Source organism: Mobula birostris, chromosome 5, assembly GCF_030028105.1.
Source record: "Mobula birostris isolate sMobBir1 chromosome 5, sMobBir1.hap1, whole genome shotgun sequence".
In the NCBI taxonomy this organism is placed as follows: Eukaryota; Metazoa; Chordata; class Chondrichthyes; order Myliobatiformes; family Myliobatidae; genus Mobula; species Mobula birostris.
The window spans coordinates 169,000,127-169,024,548 of NC_092374.1; the positions used below are offsets into that span (position 1 = coordinate 169,000,127).

The window sequence follows — 24,422 nt, forward strand, 5'->3', positions numbered from 1 at the left end:
TCAACATTGGTGCACCTCAAGATGTGTGCTTGGCCCACTGCTCTAATCTATCTACATGCACACCATCTATAAATTTGGCGACAACACAACTATTGTTGGCAGAATTTCAGGTGGTGACGAGGAGGCGTACAGGAGTGAGATAGTTCAGCTGGTTGAGTGGTGTCACAGCAACAACCATGCACTCAATGTCAGAAAGACCAAGGAGCTGATTGTAGACTTCAGGACGGGGAAGTCGAAGGAACACACACCAGTCCTCATCGAGGGATTAGCGGTGGAAAGGGTGAGCAGTTTCAGGTTCCTGGCTGTCAACATCTCTGAGGATCTATCCTGGGCCCAACATATCAATGCAGCTACAAAGAAGACTCGACAGCCCCTATATTTCACTAGGAGTTTGAGGAAATCTGTTATGTCATCAAAGGCACTTGCAAATTTCTACAGGTGCATTTTAACTGGTTGCATCATCGTCTGGTAGGCAGGGTCCACTGTACAGCTTTTTGGAAAAAAGCTGCAGAAAGTTGCAAACTCAGCCAACTCCATCGTGGCACTTGCCTCCCCAGCATTGAGGACATCGTCAAAATTAAATGCCTCAAAAAGGTGGTATCCTTCATTAAAGTCCCCCATCACTCTGGACATGCACTCTTCTCATTGGTACCATCAAGGAGGTGGTACTGGTGCTTGAAGACACACTCAATGTTTCAGGGACAGCTCCTTCCCCTCCACCATCAGATTTCTGAATGGACCATGAACCCATAATCAGTTCTTTTCCCTCTCTTTTTGCGCTACTTATTTAGTTTATTTTTATTTATACTTTTTATTGTAATCTGATTACTGTGTATTGTGCTATACTGCTGCCACAAAACAACAAATTTCATGACAGATGCTGATGATATTAAACCTGAATCTAATTCTGATTAAATAATAGAGATTTATTACTACTATTATTCAATGCATTAATTTGCATGTCCATTTATGAATGGTCATTATTTTTGTTACTGTGCAGTAGGATTTAAGAAATCCTATGGACATTTTATGATTGTACATTTAAATTATTGAGGTCAATAGGATTTCCCTTAGCTGAGCAAAGAATTAATCCTGTCCTGGTGGCAGATAATATGGCTGTAAGGAGAAGGAAACACAAAGGTTGGTGGTGTTGTAGATAGTGTAGAGGATTGTTAAAGATTGCAGAGAGACATTGATAGGATGCAGAAGTGGACTGAGAAGTGGCAGATGGAGTTCAACCCAGAGGTGGTACACTTTGGAAGGACAAACTCCAAGGTAGAGTACAAAGTAAATGGCAGGATACTTGGTATTGTGGAGGAGCAGAGGGATCTCGGGGTACATGTCCACAGATCCCTGAAAGTTGCCTCACGGGTGGATAGGGTAGTTAAGAAAGCTTATGGGGTGTTAGCTTTCATAAGTTGAGGGATAGAGTTTAAGAGTCACGATGTAATGATGCAGCTCTATAAAACTCTGGTTAGGCCACACTTGGAGTACTATGTCCAGTTCTGGTCGCCTCACTGTAGGAAGGATGTGGAAGCATTGGAAAGGGTACAGAGGAGATTTACAAGGATGCTGCCTGGTTTAGAGAGTATGCATTATGATCAGAGCTTAAGGGAGCTAGGGCTTTACTCTTTGGAGAGAAGGAGGATGAGAGGAGACATGATAGAGGTGTACAAGATAATAAGAGGAATGGATAGAGTGGATAGCCAGCGCCTCTTCCCCAGGGCACCACTGCTCAATACAAGAGGACATGGCTTTAAGGTAAGGGGTGGGAAGTTCAAGGGGGTTATTAGAGGAAGGTTTTTTACTCAGAGAGTGGCTGGTGCGTGGAATGCACTGCCTGAGTCAGTGGTGGAGGCAGATACACTATTGAAGTTTAAGAGACTACTAGACAGGTATATGGAGGAATTTAAGGTGGGGGCTTATATGGGAGGCAGGGTTTGAGGGTCAGCACAACATTGTGGGCCAAAGGGCCTGTACTATTCTATGTTCTATGTTCTATGAAAACCACTCTGGGGGTTTGATGAGGGTTGGTGTGGAGTGCGGCGGAGATTTATGTGCAGTTGGAGGTTAAGGTCAGTTAGTTTTTCTTATCAACCACCTGCCTACCAGTGCACAAGCCAAACAAAGCCTCCATTTTAAAATTCTCATCTTAGTTTTCAGGTCCTTCCATGGTTTTAGCACTTCACTACTTCGGTAATCTCTGATAGCTCGAAATATCCCCAGTGCTTCAGTGTTTCCTCCAATGCTGGACTTGTGATCACCCCCGAATTCAATTAATGGTCAGCAGCCAAGAATCCAAGCTCTAGGCATTCTCACCCCAAATCTCTCCACCCCCTTCCCATTCTCCTTAAGTCCACCCGTGACTAAGCCTTGAGCCATCTCCTTGAAACCTTTATCACTTAGCCCTTGAGAGCAGCTGGGCGAAGATCTGTGATGTCGGCTGGAGAAGCTTGGATTGGGGAAGATCTGATAGAGGTTTATGAAATGATGACTGGCATTGATAAAGTCAAGTTTTTTCTTCCCCCAGGGGAGAGGCGTCAAGTACAAGAGGACATTAAGGTGAGCAAGGGGGAATTTACAGGGGATGTTTTTTGTTACAGAGTGGTGGGGTGCCTGAAGCAGGCTGTTGAGATAATGGTAGCAGCAAATATGGCAGTGGTATTTAACAGACTATTAAATGGATACATGAATATGCATGGGATAGAGGCATATGGATCATACACAGAAAGAAGAGATGTTCTATATTCTGAAAAGCACTGTATAAATGGATATCATTTTTGTTACAGCGCAGTAGATTTTATGAAATTCTTTGGACATTGTGCAATTTCTTTCTTGAAATAAACTACTAGGATATGTCCCAACATCAACTTAGTCTCTCTTCTACTGTTAGATTTTCTCTTGGGTTTAGCTGACCCTCTCGTGGATAATTACTGAGCAGGAACAGTATTGTTTGGGACAGTGTGGCGGTCCAATGGCTCTGTCCCAATGATGTCCCTCAGTCCCAACCTCTGAGGCACCAACTGCACTAGGACAGTTGTCTGACCTTTCAGCTACAGTACAGCGCCATTTCCTGAATAATTATTCCAGGTTTATCCCAATATGTATACATGGTTGTAAGGTTTCGTACCCTGACCAGGGTGTGTGGGAAGCCAAAGGATGAACATCCACTGTAGTTTAGTGGGCCGTACTTATCCCTCTGAGTCAGAGGATTCTGCGTTCAAAGTCTGGAACTCCAGCGGAAACTCGGGTTGGAGGAGCCAGATGAGATTTCAGTGCCATGAAGCCATTTTGACCCACCTATGTTGCCCTGCGTCCTTGGGGCAATAGTTATTATCAGTCAGCTTCACTAAATCTCATCATGCCTTTCTATTTGTGGGCACTTGCTGTTTACAAATTCCTGCTTTACATTAGCAGGTGTTCTTCAACTGGGAGATAACTTCACTCAACTTGGCTCAGCCCATCACTGACCTGCTCCCAGAACCTATGGGGTCACTTTCAAGGACTCTTCATCACGTGTTCTTGATACTTAATGCTTATTTATTTATTTACGATTATTAATATTTCTTTCATTTTCTTTCATTTTGTATTGCACAGTTTTGTTGCCTTTTATACATTAGTTGTTGAATGCCCTGTCGGATGTGGTCTTTCATTGATTCTGTTGTGACGCTTGTATTTACTGTGAATGCCCACAAGAAAATGAGAATCGAGATTGTATATGGGGACATGTATGTACTTCGATAATACATTTGCTTTGAACTTGCAGCTTTCAACTTATGAACAGCACAGAAGCAGATCATCAATTTCTCATTTTTACGAACCCCATTTTATTCCCCCTATTTTCTTATCAGCTTCCCAACCCCCATCCCGCCCCCCCAGAATCTATCCTCACTCCACACACTAAGGGCAATTTACAGTGGTCAATTGAAACAAGTAACCTGCACATCTCCGGGAAAAGGGTAGAAACCAGGCCCCTTAGGGTAAATTCACATGGTCAAGAGGAGAGCATGCAAACTCCACATGGACAGCACCTGAGGTCGGGATTGACTCAGGGCTCTGGCATTGTGACAGATCAATTTCTAAAACTGCCTTGGGATCCAGAGACCACCGGCCCAATGGAAATACAAGGATTTAGCATTCCTTCCAGTCCCAGTTCTCCCAGTGTTATCCTGGAGGATCCCATCAACATCCTAACATTGTGCTCAGCCTGCCCATAGTATTAGCTAACTCTCATTAGCAGAGAGTTGCTATGAAATTGAAGGATCTCTTTCACCTCAGGAAGAACAATCCCATCAAATGTAGCTACCCTGCACTTTCACCAGATTCCTGCAATTAATTATTCTTCAAGTGCCCTTCCAATTCTCCTTGGAACCCCCCCCCCCCCCCCCCGTATCAGCTGCCTAAAATTTAGTACCTGTGTCACCTGGTCTTTGGAATGAGTGGGAGCAGTTTCTCTCTCTTCTAAACCAGTGTTGATCTTGCCCACCATCATCAGTTGTCATCCCAACCTCCATTGCAGCAGGGAAAAACAGCCTCACCTTGTCCATCTAAAATCCCTCACCTCCTGAATCCCACATACCTGTTCCTGAATTGTCGAAGCCTCTGCTACTATCAAGACAATAATGTTTCCGAAGGCGTTGGTCAGGAGCCAGCCAGCTTGGAGTACTGACTTCATGTTGGGAGGTGCCTGAGCGAGAAAATTTAGAAATAGTTAAGACAACTCTCCTGGTCTATAGCCAGACACACAGAGTGACATTATTAATAATTAAATTAACAAAGTTATTATGGTAATGGAACAATTTTCAGGGCAGGATAGTGACGTAGCTAGTAAAGTCATGTCCTCACAGTGGCAGAGACCCTGGTTCAGTCCTGACCTTCACTGGTGTCTGTGTGGAGCTTTCATGTTTTCCCCGTGATCTCAGGTTCCTTGGATGCTCTGATTTCCTCCCACATGTGTAGTTTTGTTGGGTGAATTGCTCCTAGTGTGTGGGTGAGGGGGAGAATCCGCAGGCGACACGGGGTGGGGATGGGGTGTTGATGAGAAAGCGGAGAGGATGAAAATGGGATAATGCCTGATTGGTGCCTCTGTGAAAGGAGGGTGCGAGGAAGCTTAGGTGCCTCCATCATCCATCCTGGATGTCTGTGAAGAGTACAAATTTCAGGTTGTATACTGCACACCTTCTCTGATATTAAATGAACCTTTGATGGTCAAACTGTATCACTATATTCTGCATTCTGCTATTGTACTCCCTGGATGGACTTCTATGATGAAATGATCTTTATGGATATTAAATTTGTCACTGTATCTCGGTACAAGTGACAATAATAAATCAGTCACCATTTATTAAACCTCCTTCTGCTTTCCCTAAGGACGCCATCTGCATCCTGTGCAACACCTCGCTCCCCACTGGTGACCTTTTGTGGCTCAGTACATTGAGCCACCGCCTCATGGTCCCAGTGATCCGGATTCAATCGTGGCCTCGGGTCGTTGTCCGCTTGGAGTTCACTCATTCTCCCTGGGACCATGAGGGTTTCCCTCAGGTGCTCCTGACGTGTCAGCTTTGCGGTTAATCGATTGCTATAAGTAAGTCCTAGTACAAGGGGGCACCACCCGTGTCAGGGTGGAGATGATTGGTTTGTTGGGGAGAATGATTTACAAGGAAATAAATGGAGGAATGGATACACCTGACAGCATCAACTTGATGACCCCAGTGGCCTCCTCCTTTGTTGCAAAGAAGCGTGAGGAAAGATGAGAAGCTATGGAGCTGATTTTTGGTAGCTGACGATTCAAATGTTTGATACAATATTTAACAGTCAATAGCCTGAATAAAATATCAAATGCTTGTCTGGTGTTGGCATTTCTGAGGGTACAAGGGAAAGACAAGTTGTTAATAGGCCAAGTTACAGATCTTGGGCATTGACCATGAGGCTTACTGGAAATTCTGACCAGGCGCCATTACTCACCTGCGAGTAGGAGAACTCTAAACCAGTGACAGAAAAGACCACCTCTCCACTTGTAATGAGAAGGTATTGAGGGATTTGCAATGCCATGTGAACACTGTTTGCTTCAATTTCTTCAACGTAATTTAATTTAGGATCCGTGCTGGAACACTGAACAATAAAAAAAATGCAATGTTGATATCATTAAATTCACACAAGCTAGTAGCTTCTGTTTGCTCTCATTCCCATCCAGAACTCTGGAGTTTCAGGGCCTTCAGCTCATCCCAGCTTCTGCCTACAGCCAGACTGCCAAGTCCTATTCTACCATTGCCCCAAGCTTGCCGACCCACACAAGGTTCTCTTACTCCCCGTCCCCATACCCTACCCAAGCCCTTTGAACCCCCCTCCCCCATCCCACCTCCCAGATCACTGCTGTCATCCTTTTCTGGTCCCTCGAGCACCCCTGATTTATTCACTCCACCACTGGCAGCAGTGTGTTCAGTTACCTGAGTCCCAAGTCTGGTAATTCCCTCACTCCTCTTCTCTGTAGTCTCCCCTTGTTTAACTCAGTGTTAAAGTTTGGAGATAACATCACTTTTCAATGCCTTGGTGGTTTAAAGGGGCTATATAAGTAGATATTATTGCTGTTAACCATACCCCACGAAGAAAGGCATTTTACAGGGACACAAGAGACAGCAGAGTCTGGAATCTGGAGCACACACAAGATGCTAGAGGACCTCAGTGGGTCAGGCGGCATCTGTGGAGGAAAATGAACAGTCAATGTTTTAGGTTGACTGTCCACGGATGCTGCCTGACCTGCTGAGTTCCTCCAGATACCTGACGGACACAGGGGAAAGGAAAATTTAAAGAAGGGAGTGCTCTGGTCACCCTATTATAGAAAGGATATCATTAACTAGGAGAGGGTGCAAAAAAGATTTGCAAGGATGTTATCAGGCTTAGAGGGTTTGAGTTTGAGGGAGAAGCTGGGAAATCTTTTCCCTAGAGCGTAGGGGGCTGAGGGGTAATTCTATAGTGGTTTATAAAATCATGAGGGGCATAGAGCTAAAAGCCAAAGTCTTTTATCCAAGGTAAGGGGAGTCCAAAACTAGAGGGCAAAGGTTTGAAACTGGAGAGGAAAGATTTAAAAGAGATCTGAAGGAAAACTTTTCACACTAATGCATGACAGTGGAACAGTGGCATAGTGGTTAATGCATCCACAACATCATTCAGGGTACAATTCCTGTTGCTCTCTGAAAGGAGTTTGTACGTTCTCTCTGTGGTCACACGGGTTTTCTCCAGGTGCTCTGGTTTCCTCCCATATTCCAAAGACACAGAGTTAAGGTTAGTGGGTTTTGGGTATGCCATGTTGGTGCTGGTTGCAATGGACGTCTCTGGGCTGCCTAGCACAATCCTCACTGACTTGATTTGATGCAACCAACACACGGGTTTAAATATACCCGTGAGAAATAAAGTTAATCTTGTTATCTCTTAAGAAGCCTGTGCTGCACTTTCTCTGTATCTATTACACTTTATTCTGCATTGTTATTGTTTAACCTTATACTACCTCAGTGCACTGTGTAACTGATTTGATCTATATGAACAGTATGCAAGATGGGATTTTCACCGGACCTTGGTACATGTGACAATAATACACCAATTCCAGTTCTAAATGGCATTTGGACAGGTACATGGAGACCTTTAATCTCGGCCCGAAACGTTGACTGTTTAATCTTTCCCATAGATGCTGCCTGGCCTGCTGAATTCCTCCAGCATTTTGTGTGGGTTGCCGGATTTCCAGCAGCTCCAGATTTTCTCTTGTTTGAGGTATATGGATAGGGAGGGTTTGGAGAGATAAGGGCCAGTCACAGGCAAAAAGGACTAGCTCAGTGGGCAGCTTGGTTAGCATAGATGAGCTGGGCAGAAGGATCTATATCCATGCTGTATAACACTATATTACTTTCATTCAGATAGAGCAGATGGTTTTTTGGGGGAGGAATAGTTTAAAAATTAAAACTCAAAGAATGTCCATGCAACCAGACATCTCTTAGCATACAAACCGCTTGATCAATGACGATTGTGAATGAGCTCCCATAACCAAAGTCTTTTGATGTCTCTGAGCATTTCTTTCCATCGCTCATGAACGTAATTGTCTTCCTGTGTCAGAGAAGTCAGAAGGTTAAAACCCAAAGAGGAACATCTCACAGCTGGTGCCACTTGGGCACGGCAGTCCCTCGTTGTCCCTCACTCCTTCCTCTTGTAGCGCTGGGAGGAGACTGAGCACGGCAACAAAGAGCAGCTCAGTGGCATGGCAGGTAGAGCCGCTGCCTCACAGCTACAGCGTCCCAGGTTCGACCCCGACCTCCGGTGCTGTCCTTGTGCAGTTTACACTTCCTCCCTGTGACCACGTGGGCTTCCCCCTGGGTACCACAGCTTCCCCCACACCCCAAAACGTGCAGGTCGGGGGATTCATTGTCTGCTGTGATTTGCCCCCACCCTGGGTGGGTGGGGGGTACAATCCAGGGGGGAATTGATGGGGACGTGGGGAGATTAGGTTGCAGGGAATGTGAATTGGATCACTCTACTAGTCAGCGCTGGACAAAATAGTCTCGTCTCTTGTAAAAAAAATATGAAATAACACAATTTTTAAAAAATTATTGAGAGGTAGTGCAGAACAGCCCTACTGGCTCTTCGAGCCCTGCTGTCCAGCAATTCCTTGATTTAACTCTAGCCTGATCATGGGATAATTTACAATGACCAATTAGCCTACCAACCGGTACGTCTTTGGGCTGTGGGAGGAAACTGGAGCACCCGGAGGGAACCAGGGCAGTCAGAGGGAGAATTCTTACCAGCAGCGTTGGGAATTGAACCTGGGTCACCTGTGCTGTAAAGCGTTGGACTAACCACTACGCTCCTGTACCACCACTCAAATATCCTATGAGGGCAGCACGAGAAGGCAGAGGTTAGTGTAACTCTATTACAAGGCGGGTGAACGGGGGTTCAGTTCCGCCACTGCTTGTAAGGAGTTTGTACATTCTCCCTGTTACCAAGTGGGTTTCCTGCAGGTGCTCCTGTTTTCTCCCACATTCCACGTACATACAGGTTGGTCACATGGGTGTAATTGGGCGCCGCAGGCTCGTTGGGCTAGAAGGGCCTGTTACTGGGCTGTATCTCTAAATAAATAAATCTCCTCTCTTCCAGCAGCATGCTGTCGACTTTGTTGAAAATGTGGGCCTTTGGATCCTTCTGTGCACTTAAACATTGTTGCCTGCCAGATTTTCTTGTAGGGGTTTACCACTGCCAGCTTGTAGGTGGCAGAAGAAGACTTAACCCTCCATTTGGGCTCTGTTCCTACAGTCATGATTGGAGGAGCTTGCATTCCTTGTACACATTACAGGAGTCTGCAAGAGTTGGCAATTGTTGTCAATTGAGATTCTTCCCTGGGCCAGCTACCTCTGGGCATTGCATTATGCACAATGGACTGAAATTCCCAACAGTGGAGATGGGTTTTCCAAGAAAATAATGCAAAGTGATTGAAACTGTTGCAGCTTGCAATAGAACACATCCATGTTTGCTATATCATCGTCCTAACTACAATCTGCATTCTCTACAATACCACAGAATCTACCTCTACATCCCAACTCTGCCTGGTATGGTGACAGCAAAGCGCAGAATCACAAGAGGCTTCAGGAGGTTGTAGACACAACCAAATGCATCAAGCTACTCAACCTTTCCCACCATTCAGGACATTCTCAAGAGGTGGTGCCTCACGAGGCCACATCCATCATTAAGGATCTTCACCATCTGGGAAATGCCCTCATCTTTTTACTACCTTCAGGAAGGAGGGACAGGAGCCTGAAGACTCGCACTTTTCACCTGCACCTTCAAATTCCTGAATGATACCTCACTGTTCCTGTCTTGGCACTATTTTTTCTGTAATCTATGGTGATTTTTATGTCTTGCTCTGTACTGCTGCCACAAAATGAATTTTGTGACCGATGTCAATGATAATAAACCTGTTTCTGACTCGGTGTATGATCCTCTAATTTTCAGGATTGGACAGTTGTGGGTTCAAGCACAATCCAGAGACTGCTGCACACAAATCTAGACTGACATATCCACAATACTAAGGTGGGCATAGCACACTCTGATATGCCATTTCTTGGATAAGTCTTTAAACAGAGGCTATGTCTCCTCTCCCAAGATGCCAAGAGGACCTGGGGAAGCTTCCCTAATGTCCCAGTTTAGGTAAATGGAGAGCTATTTCACCGACTTTGTGCAAACTTACATTGCCAAAGATAGTCACTTACTTTCCTTTGGTGAAAAATGTGTAGTTGGTCACGCTTAATTGGTTCAAATTGCCAAAATCAACACCACCCATTGTGACGTTTTCAACATGGGGTAATGTGGTGGTAAATCTGGAGAGAAACCAAAGTTAATTATTTCAGCAAGTGGTCAAACATAGCGAGAGAAATAAAAGAATGTTACAAAATCAGCGTGTAATTACAGATGCAGATAAATAAAAGAATAGAAACAATAGTCATTATTTTGGGATACATATTGAAAGCATGTTGAGACTGCTCACGAGAGTATTATCAGACAATACCTGATGGTGGGTCACCTTAGAGAAAGTCTTGGTCGATGTGTTAAGCTTGAAAGAAAGGTGGAGGGAAGAGAGATCCAGAGAGGGAGATCCAGAGCTCAAGCACTGGGCAGCTGGATACACAATGGAGAGATTAAATCAGAGGATGCTTCAGAGGCCAGGATTAGAGGGCACCAGTAGCCTTGGAGCTATTTCAGAAGAGGTTAGAAAGATTACAGAGGTTACAGAGGAGGTTACTGAGCGATCGAGAATCGAGAATCTCCGGAGACGAAGGACCCAAATCCTTGGCTTTGCGTATCGCCTGTTGCTGGGGCCGGGGTCGAAGCACTCGGCAGAGATGGTGCTCGGTGCTCGGTGTCAAAGAGGTGGTTGGAGGCTCGGAGTTTTCGAACGGACTCAGGGTCGGACCGTGGTCGGATGCTTCCAGGATGCTGCATCAGCAAGTTGGCAGCGCTGGAGGTCTGGTCATAGTCATAGTCATACTTCATTGATCCCGGGGGAAATTGTTTTTTTTGTTACAGTTGCTCCATAAATAATAAACAGTAATAGAACCATAAATAGTTAAATAGTAATATGTAAGTTATGGCAGGAAGTACGTCCAGGACCAGCCTATTGGCCCAGTGTGTCTGACCCTCCAAGGGAGGAGTTGTAAAGTTTGATGGCCACAGGCAGGAATGACTTCCTATGATGCTCTGTGTTGCATCTCGGTGGAATGGGTACCTGGCTGAATGTACTCCTGTGCCCAACCAGTCCATTATGTAGTGGATGGGAGACATTGTCCAAGATGGCATGCAACTTAGACAGCATCCTCTTTTCAGACACCGCTGTCAGAGAGTCCAGTTCCACCCCCACAACATCATTGGCCTTACGAATGAGTTTGTTGATTCTGTTGGTGTCTGCTACCCTCAGCCTGCTGCCCCAGCACACAACAGCAAACATGATAGAACTGGTAAACATGTTTACCATCTGCGTGAGTTGATGGGACTTTCGAGAGACTTTGTAACTTTTACTGTGCCATGGTCTGTTCTTATCAAATTACGGTATTGCTTTGCACTGTTGTAACTATATGTTATAATTATGTGTTTTTTGTTAGTTTTTAAGTCGGTTTGTCATGTGTTTTCGTGTTATCATTCCGGAAAGACATTGTATCATTTCTTAATGCATGCATTACTAAATAACAATAAAAGGGGACTGCGTGTCCTCATAATCATAATCATAAGATTGAGAGGTGACTCCCATGGAGGAAATTCAACACAGATGGTGGGAAGACGCAAGGTGATGCCAGATCAGGAGCTGGAATAGTTGAGCAATTATGGGGACACTGAGTGAAGGGATCTTGGTGCAAGTTAGAACACAGGCAGTGGGTTTCAAACTCAAGTATACAGAGAGTGGAAGGGCAGCATTTCCTTATGAAGGAACTTACCTGATGGCATTTTTTCCTTCCTCTGGTTTGCTGTTAGTATCTTCCAGCTGTCAAAAAAAAGGTATAGCTTTTTTTTGTGTTGATTTCAGAGTATATTGTAGTTATATAGTCCTTAGTTCCATAGTTTATGCATCTCCTCAGTGATGTTTAATCACAACTGTGACTTCCTTCCTCATTTGACTCACTCCACAGCTTACTCTTCACTAAGAGATAACCAGTGCTGTCCTTCCAAACTGCAGCTGTAGTCTACCGCTTAAGCACTCTGGCTGTGATGGTGTTGGCTCCCATTATTCAAGAGATGGGATGGATTGGAACCTACTGCCTGTACGATATATAGAAGAATGAGGAGCATGACAATCCCTTTAAGTCCTCAAGTCTGCTCCGTGTAGGATCGTGCCTGGAATGATTATAACCCCTGGGTCTACATTCCCACCTCTCTGCTTGCTAAAAGTCTATCTACCCACTGCCTGTATTCTAACTTGCCCCAAGATCCCTTTATTCAGTGTCCCCATAATTACTAAACTATTCCGGCTCCTGATCTGGCATCACCTTGTGTCCTCCCATCATCTGTGTTGACTTCTGGCATACTGCTAGTGTCTTCCACAGCGACGACTGATGCAACATACTTATAAAGTTCGTCACCTTTTCTTTGTTCCCCCATTACTTAGTGTCACTTTCCAGCCGTCCAATATCCGCTTGTGCCTCTCTTTTGCTCTTTATATATCTGAACAAACTTTTTCTATCTTATGATGAGGTTGTATAAGGCATTGGTGAGGCCGAATCTGGAGTATTGTGTTCCGTTTTGGTCACCAAATTACAGGAAGGATATAAATAAGGTTGAAAGAGTGCAGAGAAGGTTTACAAGGATGTTGCCGGGACTTGAGAAACTCAGTTACAGAGAAAGGTTGAATAGGTTAGGACTTTATTCCCTGGAGCGTAGAAGAATGAGGGGAGATTTGAAAGAGGTATATAAAATTATGATGGGTATAATGTGTGAATGTAAGCAGGCTTTTTCCACTGAGGCAAGAGGAGAAAAAAAACAGAGGACATGGGTTAAGGGTGAGGGGGGAAAAGTTTAAAGGGAACATTAGGGGGGGCTTCTTCACACAGAGAGTGGTGGGAGTATGGAATGAGCTGCCAGACGAGGTGGTAAATGTGGGTTCTTTTTTAACATTTAAGAATAAATTGGACAGATACATGGATGAAAGGTGTATGGAGGGATAAGGTCCGTGTGCAGGTCAGTGGGACTAGGCAGAAAATGGTTCGGCACAGCCAAGAAGGGCCAAAAGGCCTGTTTCTGTGCTGTAGTTTCTATGGTTCTATGGTTCTTTTATATTATTGGCTAGCTTACATTCATATTTCATCTTTTCTCTCCTTATGGCATTTTTAATTGCCTTCTGTTGGTTTTAAAAGCTTCCCAATCCTCTAAATTCCTACTAATTTTTGCTGTGTTATATGCCCCCCTCTTTTGCTTTTCTGCTGTCTTTGACTTCCCTTGTCAGCCAGAGTTGTGCATCTTGCCTTTAGAATACTTGTTCATCTTTGGGATGTATCTATTCTGCACCTTCCAAATTGCTCCCAGAAACTCTTAACCGTAGCTTTTTTGCCATCATCGCTGCTAGTGCCCTTTCCAATCAACTTTAGCCAGCTCCTCTCTCCTGCCTGTAGAATTCTCTTTACTCCACTGTAATGCTGATACATCTGATTTTATCTTCAACCTTTCAAACTGCAGCATGAATTCTATCATATTATGATCACTGTCTCCTAAGAGTTCCTTTACCTTAAGCTCCCAATTCAAATCAGGTTCATTACACAATGCACAGTCGAAAATAGCCTTTCCCCTATTGGGCTCAGCTACAAGCTGCTGTAAAAGTGATCTCATAAACATTTTACAAGTTATTTCTCTTAGGATCGAAACATCCCATGACTACTGTAACATTACCTTTTTTACATATCTTTTCTGTTTCGATTGAAGTTTGTACTCCATATCCTTGCTACTGTTTAGGGGCCTATATATACTGTAACTCCCAACAGAGTCTTTTTACTCTTGCGGTTTCTTAGCTCTGCCCAGTAGGATTCTATATCTTCTGATCCTATGTCACCTCTTTCTAAGGATTTGATTTATTTTTTTAACAATAAAGCCATCCCACACCATCTGCCCACCTGCCTGTCCTTTTGATACAATGTGTCTTCTTAGACGTTAAGCTCCTAACTATGATCTTCTTTCAACCATGACACAGCGATGACCACATTATCATATCTGTCAATCCCTAATTGGGCTACAAGATTACCTACCTTTCTCCGTACACTACGTGCATTTAAATATAACACCTTCAGGCCTGTATTCACCACCCTTTTTGATTTTTCCCATGTTACACTTCAACCATCCCACTGACTGCAATTCTGCCCTATCATCTGGCTGTCCATCCTCAGTCTCACCACACACTACATTGACTTGTATACCATCTGCCCCATCCCCAGCCCTATCATTCTGGTTCTCATCCCCCTGCCAAATTAGATAGTCCCTCCCCAAAAGCACTAGAAAACCTGCCCGCGAGGGTATTCGTTCCTTCGGGTTCAGGTGTAATGCATCCTTCTGGTATAGAATGTTTGTGGGGAAAGAACAGGAGAAATTGGTCTGCTAGAAGATTGCATACACTTGATGGGTGGAATAGTCTTCATCAGTGCCAAAATAATTTCAGCATTCTTTTTCATTTGACATTGCCCCTCATGGATTCCCAATCTCACATTCAGTATTCCTATGCAGGACGGTGGATTGGGTTTCTATACCTCTAGGTCAGAAGATAGCTTGTTCAAGACCCACTCCAGGGAGTGAATACAACATTCCAGACTGATAAAGGACTAAGAGAGTGAAACATCTCAGCTGAGGAGCTAAACTGAGGTCTTTTGGACAGGGAAAAGTTTCCAATGTTAGTATTTTGACGAACAAATGGGGACATTTCCTGGTCAACATCTAATTTCTAACCCATCACTAAAGGCTTTGAGGTTCTAACACTTGCTGTCCTTCATTTTTGTGTTCTTTTTCTGTTTCATGGATATCTGTGAAGAGTAAAAATTTCAAGTTGTATACTGTAAACATTCTCGGATATTAAATGGAACAATTGAACCTTTGAAGACAGACTTGCAATCCTAATTCATACTTTCGTTAGTAAAATTGAAATGGTTACAATTTTTATATTATTTCAAATATTTACAATATTTTATTCATTATCTATTCAGCGTCACTCATCTTTGTGCTAGGCTATGTGCCTGTGATGTTGCTGAAAGGTTTCCTTTGCACCTGTGCACACATGTCCTTTTGCATATGCCAATAAACTTGACTTTGACTTTTGTAAAGAACGAAGTGGAACTCACCTACCTCCCACCACCCCCACCAGCTTCCACGTCCAGCACATAATTCTCCGAAACTTCCACCATCTCCAATGGGATCCCACCACTAAGCACATCTTTCCCTGCCCCCCACATTCTGCTTTCCACAGGCATCGCTCCCTATGCAACTCCCTTGTCCATTCGTCCCTCCCCACTGATCTCCCTCACAACACAGTCACATACTGTTGTCCAGTGTTCCCGGTGTGGCCTCTTGTATTTCAGTGAGATCCGACATAGACTGGGAGACTGTTTCGCCGAGCACCTACGTTCCGTCCGCCAGAAAAGGTGGGATCTCCCAGTAGCCACCCATTCTGATGTGTCTGTCCATGGCCTCCTCCACTGTCGTGATGAGGTCACACTTAGGTTGGAGGAACAACACCTTATATTCCGTTTGGGTAGCCTCCAACCCGATTTCTCAAACTTCTGGTAATGCCCCCCATCCCTGCTCTTTTTCATCATTTCTCCTCCCTTTTTCCTTCTCTCACCTTACCTCCTTGCCTGCCCATCGCCTCCCTCTGGTGCTCCTCCCTCCTTTTCTTTCTTCCATGGCCTTCTGTCTCTTTCACCAATCAACGCTCCAGCTCTTTATTTCATCCCTCTCCCTATCACCTTGTGCTTCTCTCTTCCCTCCCTGCACCTTTTAAATCTACTCCTCAGCTTTTTTCTCCTGCCGAAGGGTTTCAGTTTGAAATGTCGACTGTACTTTTTTCTATAGCTGCTGCCTGGCCTGCTGAGTTCCTCCAGCACTTTGTATGTGTGCCTTGGATTTCCAGCATCTGCAGATTTCCTCTTGTTTGTTATCTGGTTCTGTTCCCTGCGCTCCCTTTAAGCTCACCAGAGGCCCATTCCCACAATGGTGTACAAGTTCTACAGGTTTGGTTTCCTCTTTTCATTTTAAACTCACCATCTAGATATGCCCTCTTCTCATTACTACCATTGGGGAGGAGGTACAGGAGCCCGAAGACCCACACTCAATGTCTGAACAACAGGCACCTTCCCCTCCACCGTCTAATTTCTGAATGGTCCATGAGGCTATGAACATTACCTCATAATTCCTTTTTTAGCGTTGTTTATCTACTTTAGTATCTTATAGTATTGTTATGTCTTTTCCCTGTGCTGATGCCCCAAAGACAATAAATATCACCTTATTAAGATAGTGCTAATAAACCTGATTCTGATTTTTATTCTGGAACTCAGCCTGTTCACTGGAAAATTAATTATTCTGCTGTGTCGCATACAAGAACATGTTCTGGTGTACTAATGGGAGTAGCATCTGGTACTCTGCTACACCAACCACTCCGGCACTTCTGAATAACTGTGGGTGGCAGGTTATTGGAGCTTTACTCCTTTCCCCTCACAGGCGGCCTCTAACTTCACTTGTACTATGCGCAAAAGCTCACTCACCCAATCATAATTTGAAGAGTCCAGCACCAGGAGGGTGTTGCGAGTTTTGTTGACAAGCTTAGTTGTAATGTTTGTTCCCTTGTTGTTAAAATAAACAGTAACCCTTTTCACATCGGCTGCTGGGACGGTGATGTAGTCAGTGGCCTAGTAAAGGTGGAATAATATATTATATAAGCAGGAGAAAAGAAGCTCGCTTGAAACCCGTAGGGAGCGGCAGACCCTGCCCAGTCTGTCACAGGGTTGTCACGGTGTGTTGCTTCCGGAAGGCTAACAATATGGTCCAGGATACCCGCCACCCTGGCCATTATACCTTCTTTCCTCTACCTTCTGGGAGAAGATACAGGAGCTTGAAAGCCCAGATGGGCAGACACAAAAGCAGCTTCTTCCCCACTACTGTCAGATGCCTGAACCAGTGACCTCTTTCACCACCCCTTCCCGGTGGTGCTGCCATGTTCTCAGGAGCTTAGTTTCACCCCTTTAAGTGACTGTCACTGTAGAAGTGCACTACTACAGCTGCATTACAATCTTTGTACCATTCTTCTGTTTTGGACTCATCAATGTACTGTATTTATTTATTTAATGTATTTATTGTTACCGTGTACACAGTTTACTCTGTGACCTTTACATGAGCGGGGAAGCTCCTTGCACCCTGGTTTCTATGACAATAAACTGATCTAATGTTCAATATGAGGGTATCTAGCCATCGATCCTTGTCGTTCAAAGTCATTACCATCAAAGAGTTCGCACCATCAGCATCCTGTGGCTGTGGTTGACCAGGATCCTAACGGGGTAGTGAGATAAATGCCGCAGCTGCAAGGAAGATCGGGGGGCTGCAGTGAACCGAACACCTCCTGACACCTCAAAGCCCTTCCCGCCATCTGAATGGCACAAACTGGGAGTCTGATGGAATACCCTCTGCCTTCCCTCATGAGTGCAGTTCCAACAACATTTGAAAAGCTTAACTCTGTTCAAGAAAAAAAAAGCAGCCTGCCTGATTGAAAGACTGAACATCCAAACTTAAGAACAGTGTGTTCCCCACTGCTATCAGACTTCTGAACCCATCTCCTCCTTCACATTCACATCCACCAACCAAAACCATTAACGTACCAGGGCTATAAGCCCTGACAGAATCGTGCTGAACGAAATGAAGGTTTAGGCTGGTAGATGTGAATGTGTACCTTCTACAATCTATACAGCAGTTACCCACCCAGATTAATCTGATAGTACCCTCCAAAGTCCATGACCTCTATCACCAAGAGGCATAAGGCTAGCAGGAACAGGTTCCCCTTAAACACCATCCCATTTTGGGAATATATCACTGTCTTTTCACCACTGGGTCCAAATCCTAGAGTTCTCTCCCCAAGGAGCACCTTCCAGAAGGACTGCAGAGGTTCAAGAGGGTGAGTCACCCCTACCTTCTCAAGGACAGTTAGGAACAGGCAATAAATGCCGACTTTGATAACAACATCTGCATCTTGAACAATGAGTGAAAGTTCTTTTCTGTGACTATGCACAAGTGTTTACTCTGAAAGTAATTCCCAGCCTCAATTCCAATTAAATTGTGAAGCATGAGGGGTTACCTTGATATCAAACCCCCACCTAAGTCACACATTGTGAGTGAAGTACTGTTCCAACTCCATTGCTGGGCCTCCCTACCTAATGGGCTGGGAAGATTAGGATGCCGATATAAAAAAAAACGTCCCATTTCCGGGACACATCCGCTCCCTCACTCCTCCTGTGCATTCTACTGTCTAATTGTTCAGCTCTGGAAATCCCTTCATTCAAAACTCACTTAAGGTGTTTTCCCTAAAACTGCCTTCTGAAACATGGAGCCAGGAGTAGACTATCCTCAAGCAGAGGGGCTGTCTGAAGAACAGAACACATTCCTGATGTGCCCAACGACAATGCCTCAAAAAGGCGGCGTCCATCACTACGTACCCCCACCAACCAAGACACACCCTCAGGAAGGAGGTTCAGGAGCCTGAAGGCTCACACTCAATGATACAGGAACAGCTTCTTCCCCTCTGCCATCCAATTTCTGAATGGACATTGAAACCACGAACATGATCTCACTTTATAATTTTTATTTTTGCACTAATTTAACTTAACTATTTAATATATATTAAACTTGATTCAGGAGTGAGTAGGAGGAGAAATGGTGATTACACTGCAGCTGTTATGCATTCTCAGTGAGTCCCATTCCTTTGAGTAGGGTGCAAGTGCTCGTTGGCAGATGGGCCATTGATACCACGTACCTGTGAAGGCTCCACCAAATAAGACTTGGAAAGGTAGTCCAGGGATACGTTGGCTGTTGTCTTACCGACATTTACAATCTTAATTTGACTCTGGTCGCCAACGGGAAACTTAGGAAGAGTTTTCTAAAAGGGAAAGAAGGAAGATACATTTAGGACCACATAGCATGATTCGAATCATTGCCCAAACATGGAGAGATACAGCACAGAAACAGGCCTTTGACCTACAGGGTCATGCCAACCACCTACCACCTTCTTTAGCTACCTATCTCACCCTAACCCATTCTTCCTAAACACTCCAGACAGCTATCCCTAGATTCTACCATTCAGCTAAACTCACAAGCCAACCCGTGTGTCTTTGGGATAAGCGGGAAGGCAGAAGTCCCCATGGGAAACCCCACACTGCCATGGGGCGAAGATGCAAACTCCACATGTACCAGCTATGTCAGTGTGCCTCTGAACTGCTCCTGGACAGTGCTGGGAGAGGAATGTCAATCTCGCGCAGTAGAACAGAGGAAATTACAAACATGCTCACAACCTTCTATAAAAGCAGCACATGCTGAAAACAGTCAGCGTGTGTGGTGGGAGAAGCACGGAGTCAAATGTAAAATAGCAATAGCAGTAGTAATTCCTGCTGTTAAACATTCGGCTTTCTGAACATACTTAGCAAACAGTGTTAGTTGTTCATGGAAGTCCAGTTTGACAGGAGTCTTGTCTGAGCAGCTTTGCAAGGGACTGATCAGACAAGTCTCAGGGCAATGACCTTTCATCTGAACAGGCAGAAGTTGGAAGGAGACACAAGAGACTGCAGTTGCTGAGATCTTGAGCAACAAACGATCTGCTGCAGCAACTCAGAGGGTTGAGCAGCAACTTACGGCAGGGTACTAGAACATAAAACATAGAATGGGCTCTTTGGCGCATAATGTTGTACTAACTTTTTTTTACCTACTCCAGCTTCAATCAAACACTTCCCTCCTACATTGTCCTCCATTCTTCTTTCATCACGTGCCTATCATTGCAGCTTTGACCTGAGAGGTAATCTCTTCTTATCCTCCCACGGATACTGCTCACCCCTTTGAATTCCTGCAGCAAATGGATTGTTGTCGCGGGAAGAAGAGTTAGCTTTAAGAGGGGGAAAGAGCGAAGGGCAGGAGAGGCAGAATGATACATGAAGAGCTGGTGCTGGCTGAGAAAGGGAGGCGAAAGCTGGGGACTAACATAAGGTAGATCTGAGAGAGGAATAAACTGGTAAATTGGTTTATTATTGACAAATGTACTGAGCTGCCGTGAAAAGCCTACCTTGTATACCATTCCCACAGATCACTTCACTACAATAATGGGGAGAACAACAACAGAATAAACTGCAACAGTTACAGAAAAAGTACAGTGCAGGTAGACAAAAAGGTGCCCACTTATAACGAGATAGATCGTGAGGTCAAGCCTCCATCTTATCATACAATAGAATCATAACAGCAGGATAGAAGTTGTCTTTTAGCCTGATGGTTTCAGGCTTTTGTATCTTCTGCCCGATGGGAAGAGAGGGACGAGAGAATGTCCTGGGTGGGTAGAGTCTTCGATTATGTTGGCCAACATAATCAAAGATCCTTCCATATTGAGGCAGTGGGATGTTAATGGAAGGGAGTCTGGATTCCGTGAGGTACTGATCTGTGTCCACAACTCTCTGTGGTTTCTTGCCGTCTCAGGCAGAGCAGTTGGCATCCCAGCCGGTGATGCATCCAGGCAGGATGCTTTTGATGGTGCTTCGATAAAAATTGGTGAGGGTCAAAGGGGGTAAGTCTGAAATTTCTAGCAGAGGAGAGAAAAAGAGAAAAAGAAAGGTTGTAAATGTGAGGGAATCTCGATACATGTGCAGCACAGAGGCTTAAATCAGGCATCAACCTTGACCTCCAATGCTCTCTGTATGGTATCTGTGACTGGGTGGGGTTGCTTGGGTGCTTCAGTCTCCTCTCACATCCCAAAGGCATGCAGGATGGTGGCTCACTGGCCGCTGTAAATTGCCCCTGGTGCGTGGGTGGGTGGTGGAATCTGGGGGATGTTGATGGGAACGTAGGGAGAAAAAACGGGGGGGTAACAGGGGACTGATAGAAATGGGTCATCGATGCTCAGTGCAGTCCCGGTGGGTGTGTCTCCATGCTGTAAATGAGCTGATGGAGGTACTCAGCCATCAGGCAGCATCTGATATCACCTGACTCACTGAGTTCCTCCAGTAGCTTATTTTCATGCTAAGAGTGCAGCACTTTTGTCCTTTGTGTTACTGTCTTTCCTTGCTGTATCCCCCTATGACTCCATGATAAAGGCTGGTGCAGCTAATTATCCAAAGTAGTTCGCACAACACACTGGAGGAACTCAGCAGGTCGGGCAGCATCCATGGAAACGATCAGACAATGCTTCGGGCTGGAACCCTTCGTCAGGACTAAAGAGGGAGGGGGCAGAGGTCCTATAAAGAAGGTGGGGGGAGGGCGGGAAGGAGAAGGCTGGTAGGTTCCAGGTGAAAAACCAGTAAGGGGAAAGATAAAGGGGTGGGGGAGGGGAAGCAGGGAGGTGATAGGCAGGAAGGGTGAAGAAGGAATAGGGGAAAACACAATGGGTAGTAGAAGGAGGCGGAACCAAGAGGGAGGTGATAGGCAGCTGGGGGAGGGGGCAGAGTGAAACTGGGATAGGGGCAGGGAGGGGGAGGGAATTACCGGAAGTTGGATAATTCTCTGCTCATGCCAAGGGGCTGGAGTCTACCCAGATGGTATATGAGGTGTTGCTCCTCCAACCTGAGTTTGGCCTCATCCTGGCAGTAGAGGAGGCCATGTATGAACATATCTGAATGGGATTGGGAAGCAAAGTTGAAGTGGATGGCTACTGGGAGATCCTGTCTGTCGTGGCAGACCGAGTGGAGGTGCTCGACGAAGCAGTTCCCCAATCTGCATCACGTTTCACCGATGTAGAGGAGGCCACACCCCAAAAGATGACCCCAACAGACTCACAAGTGAAGTGTTGCCTCACCTGGAAGGACTAGTTGTTTCAACAAAGTAGTTGAATGCAATGCTGCAAGTTTAAGACTAAGGTTGGCTTTATTTGTCACACATACATCAAAGCATACGGTGAAACGCATCACTGGCGTCAATGAGCACCAGAGTACAAGCCTGTGCTGGGGCTCCTCGCAAGTTTCACCACGGTTCCGGTGCCAACATAGTGTGGCCCCAACTCACTAATCCTAACCTGCACCTCTTTGGAATGCGGGAGGAAACAGGAGCACCTGGAGGAAATCCACACAGTCACAAGGAGGTATTATAAACTTCTTAGAGAAAGTGGCAGGAAATGATGCCAAATCACTGGTGCTGTGAAGTGTTATGCTAGCCTCCACACTACTGTACCATGCCAAGAGCTGGTTTCACTGGAAGAACCAGTACTTCAGTGGTTCATGTTCTGAATTCGGGACTTTCCTTACTCACATCGATTTGAACTTGCACCAGAGCAGCAGCTACAAAGGCCATGGCCGCTAGGAACATCCCGACCGTCATCCTCCTCAGGGGCCTGCATGCAAATTCAAAGCATTTAAAGTACATTTATTATCAAAGTTTGTATGCAGTATACAACCCTGAGATTTGTCTTCCCCACAGACAGCCTCGAAACAAGAAGAACCATGGAACCCTCTCAGAGAAAAACAGCATCAAACCAATCCCCATGTAGCCGGCTGGTGGCATGATGGCATCAGCACTGGACTTTGGGGCGGAAGGTCCCGAGTTCGAATCCAGCCGGCTCCCATGCACGCTCTCCATCCGTGCTGGGTTCAGCATCGAGCTAGCAACTTGACCTCGTAAAAACGAAATTGTCTGCTACAGAAAAACAGCAAAAAGTTGATGGCCGACGCTCTCTCGTGAGTTTAAAGGCAATTTCCTTCCTTCCAACCCCAATGTGCAAAAACAAAACAAATCGTACAAACAGCAACAAAAAAAAGAGCAAAAAGCACAGAATATAAAACACAAAATCAAAAGGCATATTTCATTTCAGTTCGGTGTTCCTTCGCCCTGATTTCAAAAAAAAGGAGTGACCAGAACAGCCTAGAAACACATCATAATGTGCTTCAGTGCACAATCCACAACCCGCTTTGATCAAACCTCGCCCTGGCATCATTCTCCAACACCACTGAAGGTGAGAGAGAGATCATTTGAACGCAAGGGAGAAGGAGGGAGAGACTGTCCTACGTAGATACCCTCCTCTGGCAGCAGCGAGTGAGAGGCTGGTAGACGGCCCTGAACACCGGCTCGTCCTCCACACCTACCTCAACGATTTCAATTTTCCTCGCCGCTTCGGTCAACAAGATGGAGACGATTATGGGCCTGCACCCTGTCTCCAGGCCTCCTGGCCTCCTTGCCGCAAGCTTGGCTTGCAGCCCTGTGGTGCGCTCTCAGAGACAGCAAAGCACCAGATCGCTCGATTGGCCTAAAAGCACACTGCCAGAATGTAGATAACAGGCTCCAACTGTACGAGAACCATATTGGAAATAAAAGAAGTGAAAGGAGTAGATTGTAAACCGTCTTGAGAATGTCGCCTGTGGGTGCGTTATTCGCCGGCGCCATCTTCTTCACAGTGACCACAGTGATCTCGGGGCAGAATGAGGCCCTTGGCCCATCACGTCTGCTCCACCATTTGATTACGGCTGATTCGTTTTCCTTCACAACCTGATCCTCCCGCCTTCTCCTTGTAGCCTTTGGCAACATTAAAAATCAAGAACCTATCAAACTTTGCTTTAAATCTAACTAAAATGAAAGATCAATATAATTCTTCCTTCCAAAATAGCCCATAACTCTCCATATTTCTTATACTGGGAAATAACTATTAGATGAAATTAGATTAAATGAAATTCGAGAATGTTTGTCCACAGGAAAGCTGAAAGTCTGCGATGGCTGGAACTGGGAGGTTGAAAGACTACAGTAGTTGATTATCACCGACAGTGGAATTTCGTGTGAATGCTGAAGGCTGTGACCTATCAAGGAGGAAGATGGAGCTGTGCAATGGAGCTTACAGTTACTGTGCAGAGTAAATGGAGATGTTCCACGGAGGAATCATACCTTATATTGATTATTCAGCACCCTGAAGACCAGGTTCAAGAACAGCTACATCACTTCAATCATTCAGTTCTTGAACCAACCAGCACAACCGGAGTCTCTGCAGTTTACCAATATTCTGATCACTTGGCACTAAAATCGACTCCCCCCCCCCCCACCTCCAGATTGTGTTCTTTCTTGTAAAAAATGTCTAATTTATGCTTAGTTCACGGTTTTCACATGACTGGTGCTTATCTGATGCTATGTGCCTGTGGTGCAGCTGCAGGTAAGGTTTTCATTAATGTGCAGATGACAATAAACTCGACTTTGACCTTTTGACTTTAATTCAGTCC

General features: G+C 45.1%; 1 protein-coding gene across 2 annotated transcripts in view; it reads right to left on the minus strand.

Moving 5' to 3' along the window:
- The window catches only part of LOC140197361 (solute carrier family 15 member 1-like), a 59,108-nt gene that overhangs the window by 2,279 nt on the left and 32,407 nt on the right, over positions 1–24,422 (minus strand). Inside the window, exons 15-22 of one of the 2 annotated variants that reach the window (XM_072257314.1) lie at positions 22,474–22,555; positions 19,013–19,135; positions 16,758–16,901; positions 11,964–12,010; positions 10,248–10,355; positions 7,998–8,094; positions 5,965–6,111; positions 4,580–4,687 (exon numbers count right to left, since the gene is read on the minus strand). In XM_072257314.1, the coding sequence (XP_072113415.1) occupies positions 4,580–4,687; positions 5,965–6,111; positions 7,998–8,094; positions 10,248–10,355; positions 11,964–12,010; positions 16,758–16,901; positions 19,013–19,135; positions 22,474–22,555 (856 nt within the window). Of the gene's footprint in view, positions 1–4,579; positions 4,688–5,964; positions 6,112–7,997; positions 8,095–10,247; positions 10,356–11,963; positions 12,011–16,757; positions 16,902–19,012; positions 19,136–22,473; positions 22,556–24,422 lie in introns of those variants that run through there. The other variant, XM_072257315.1, reaches the window with a different exon arrangement.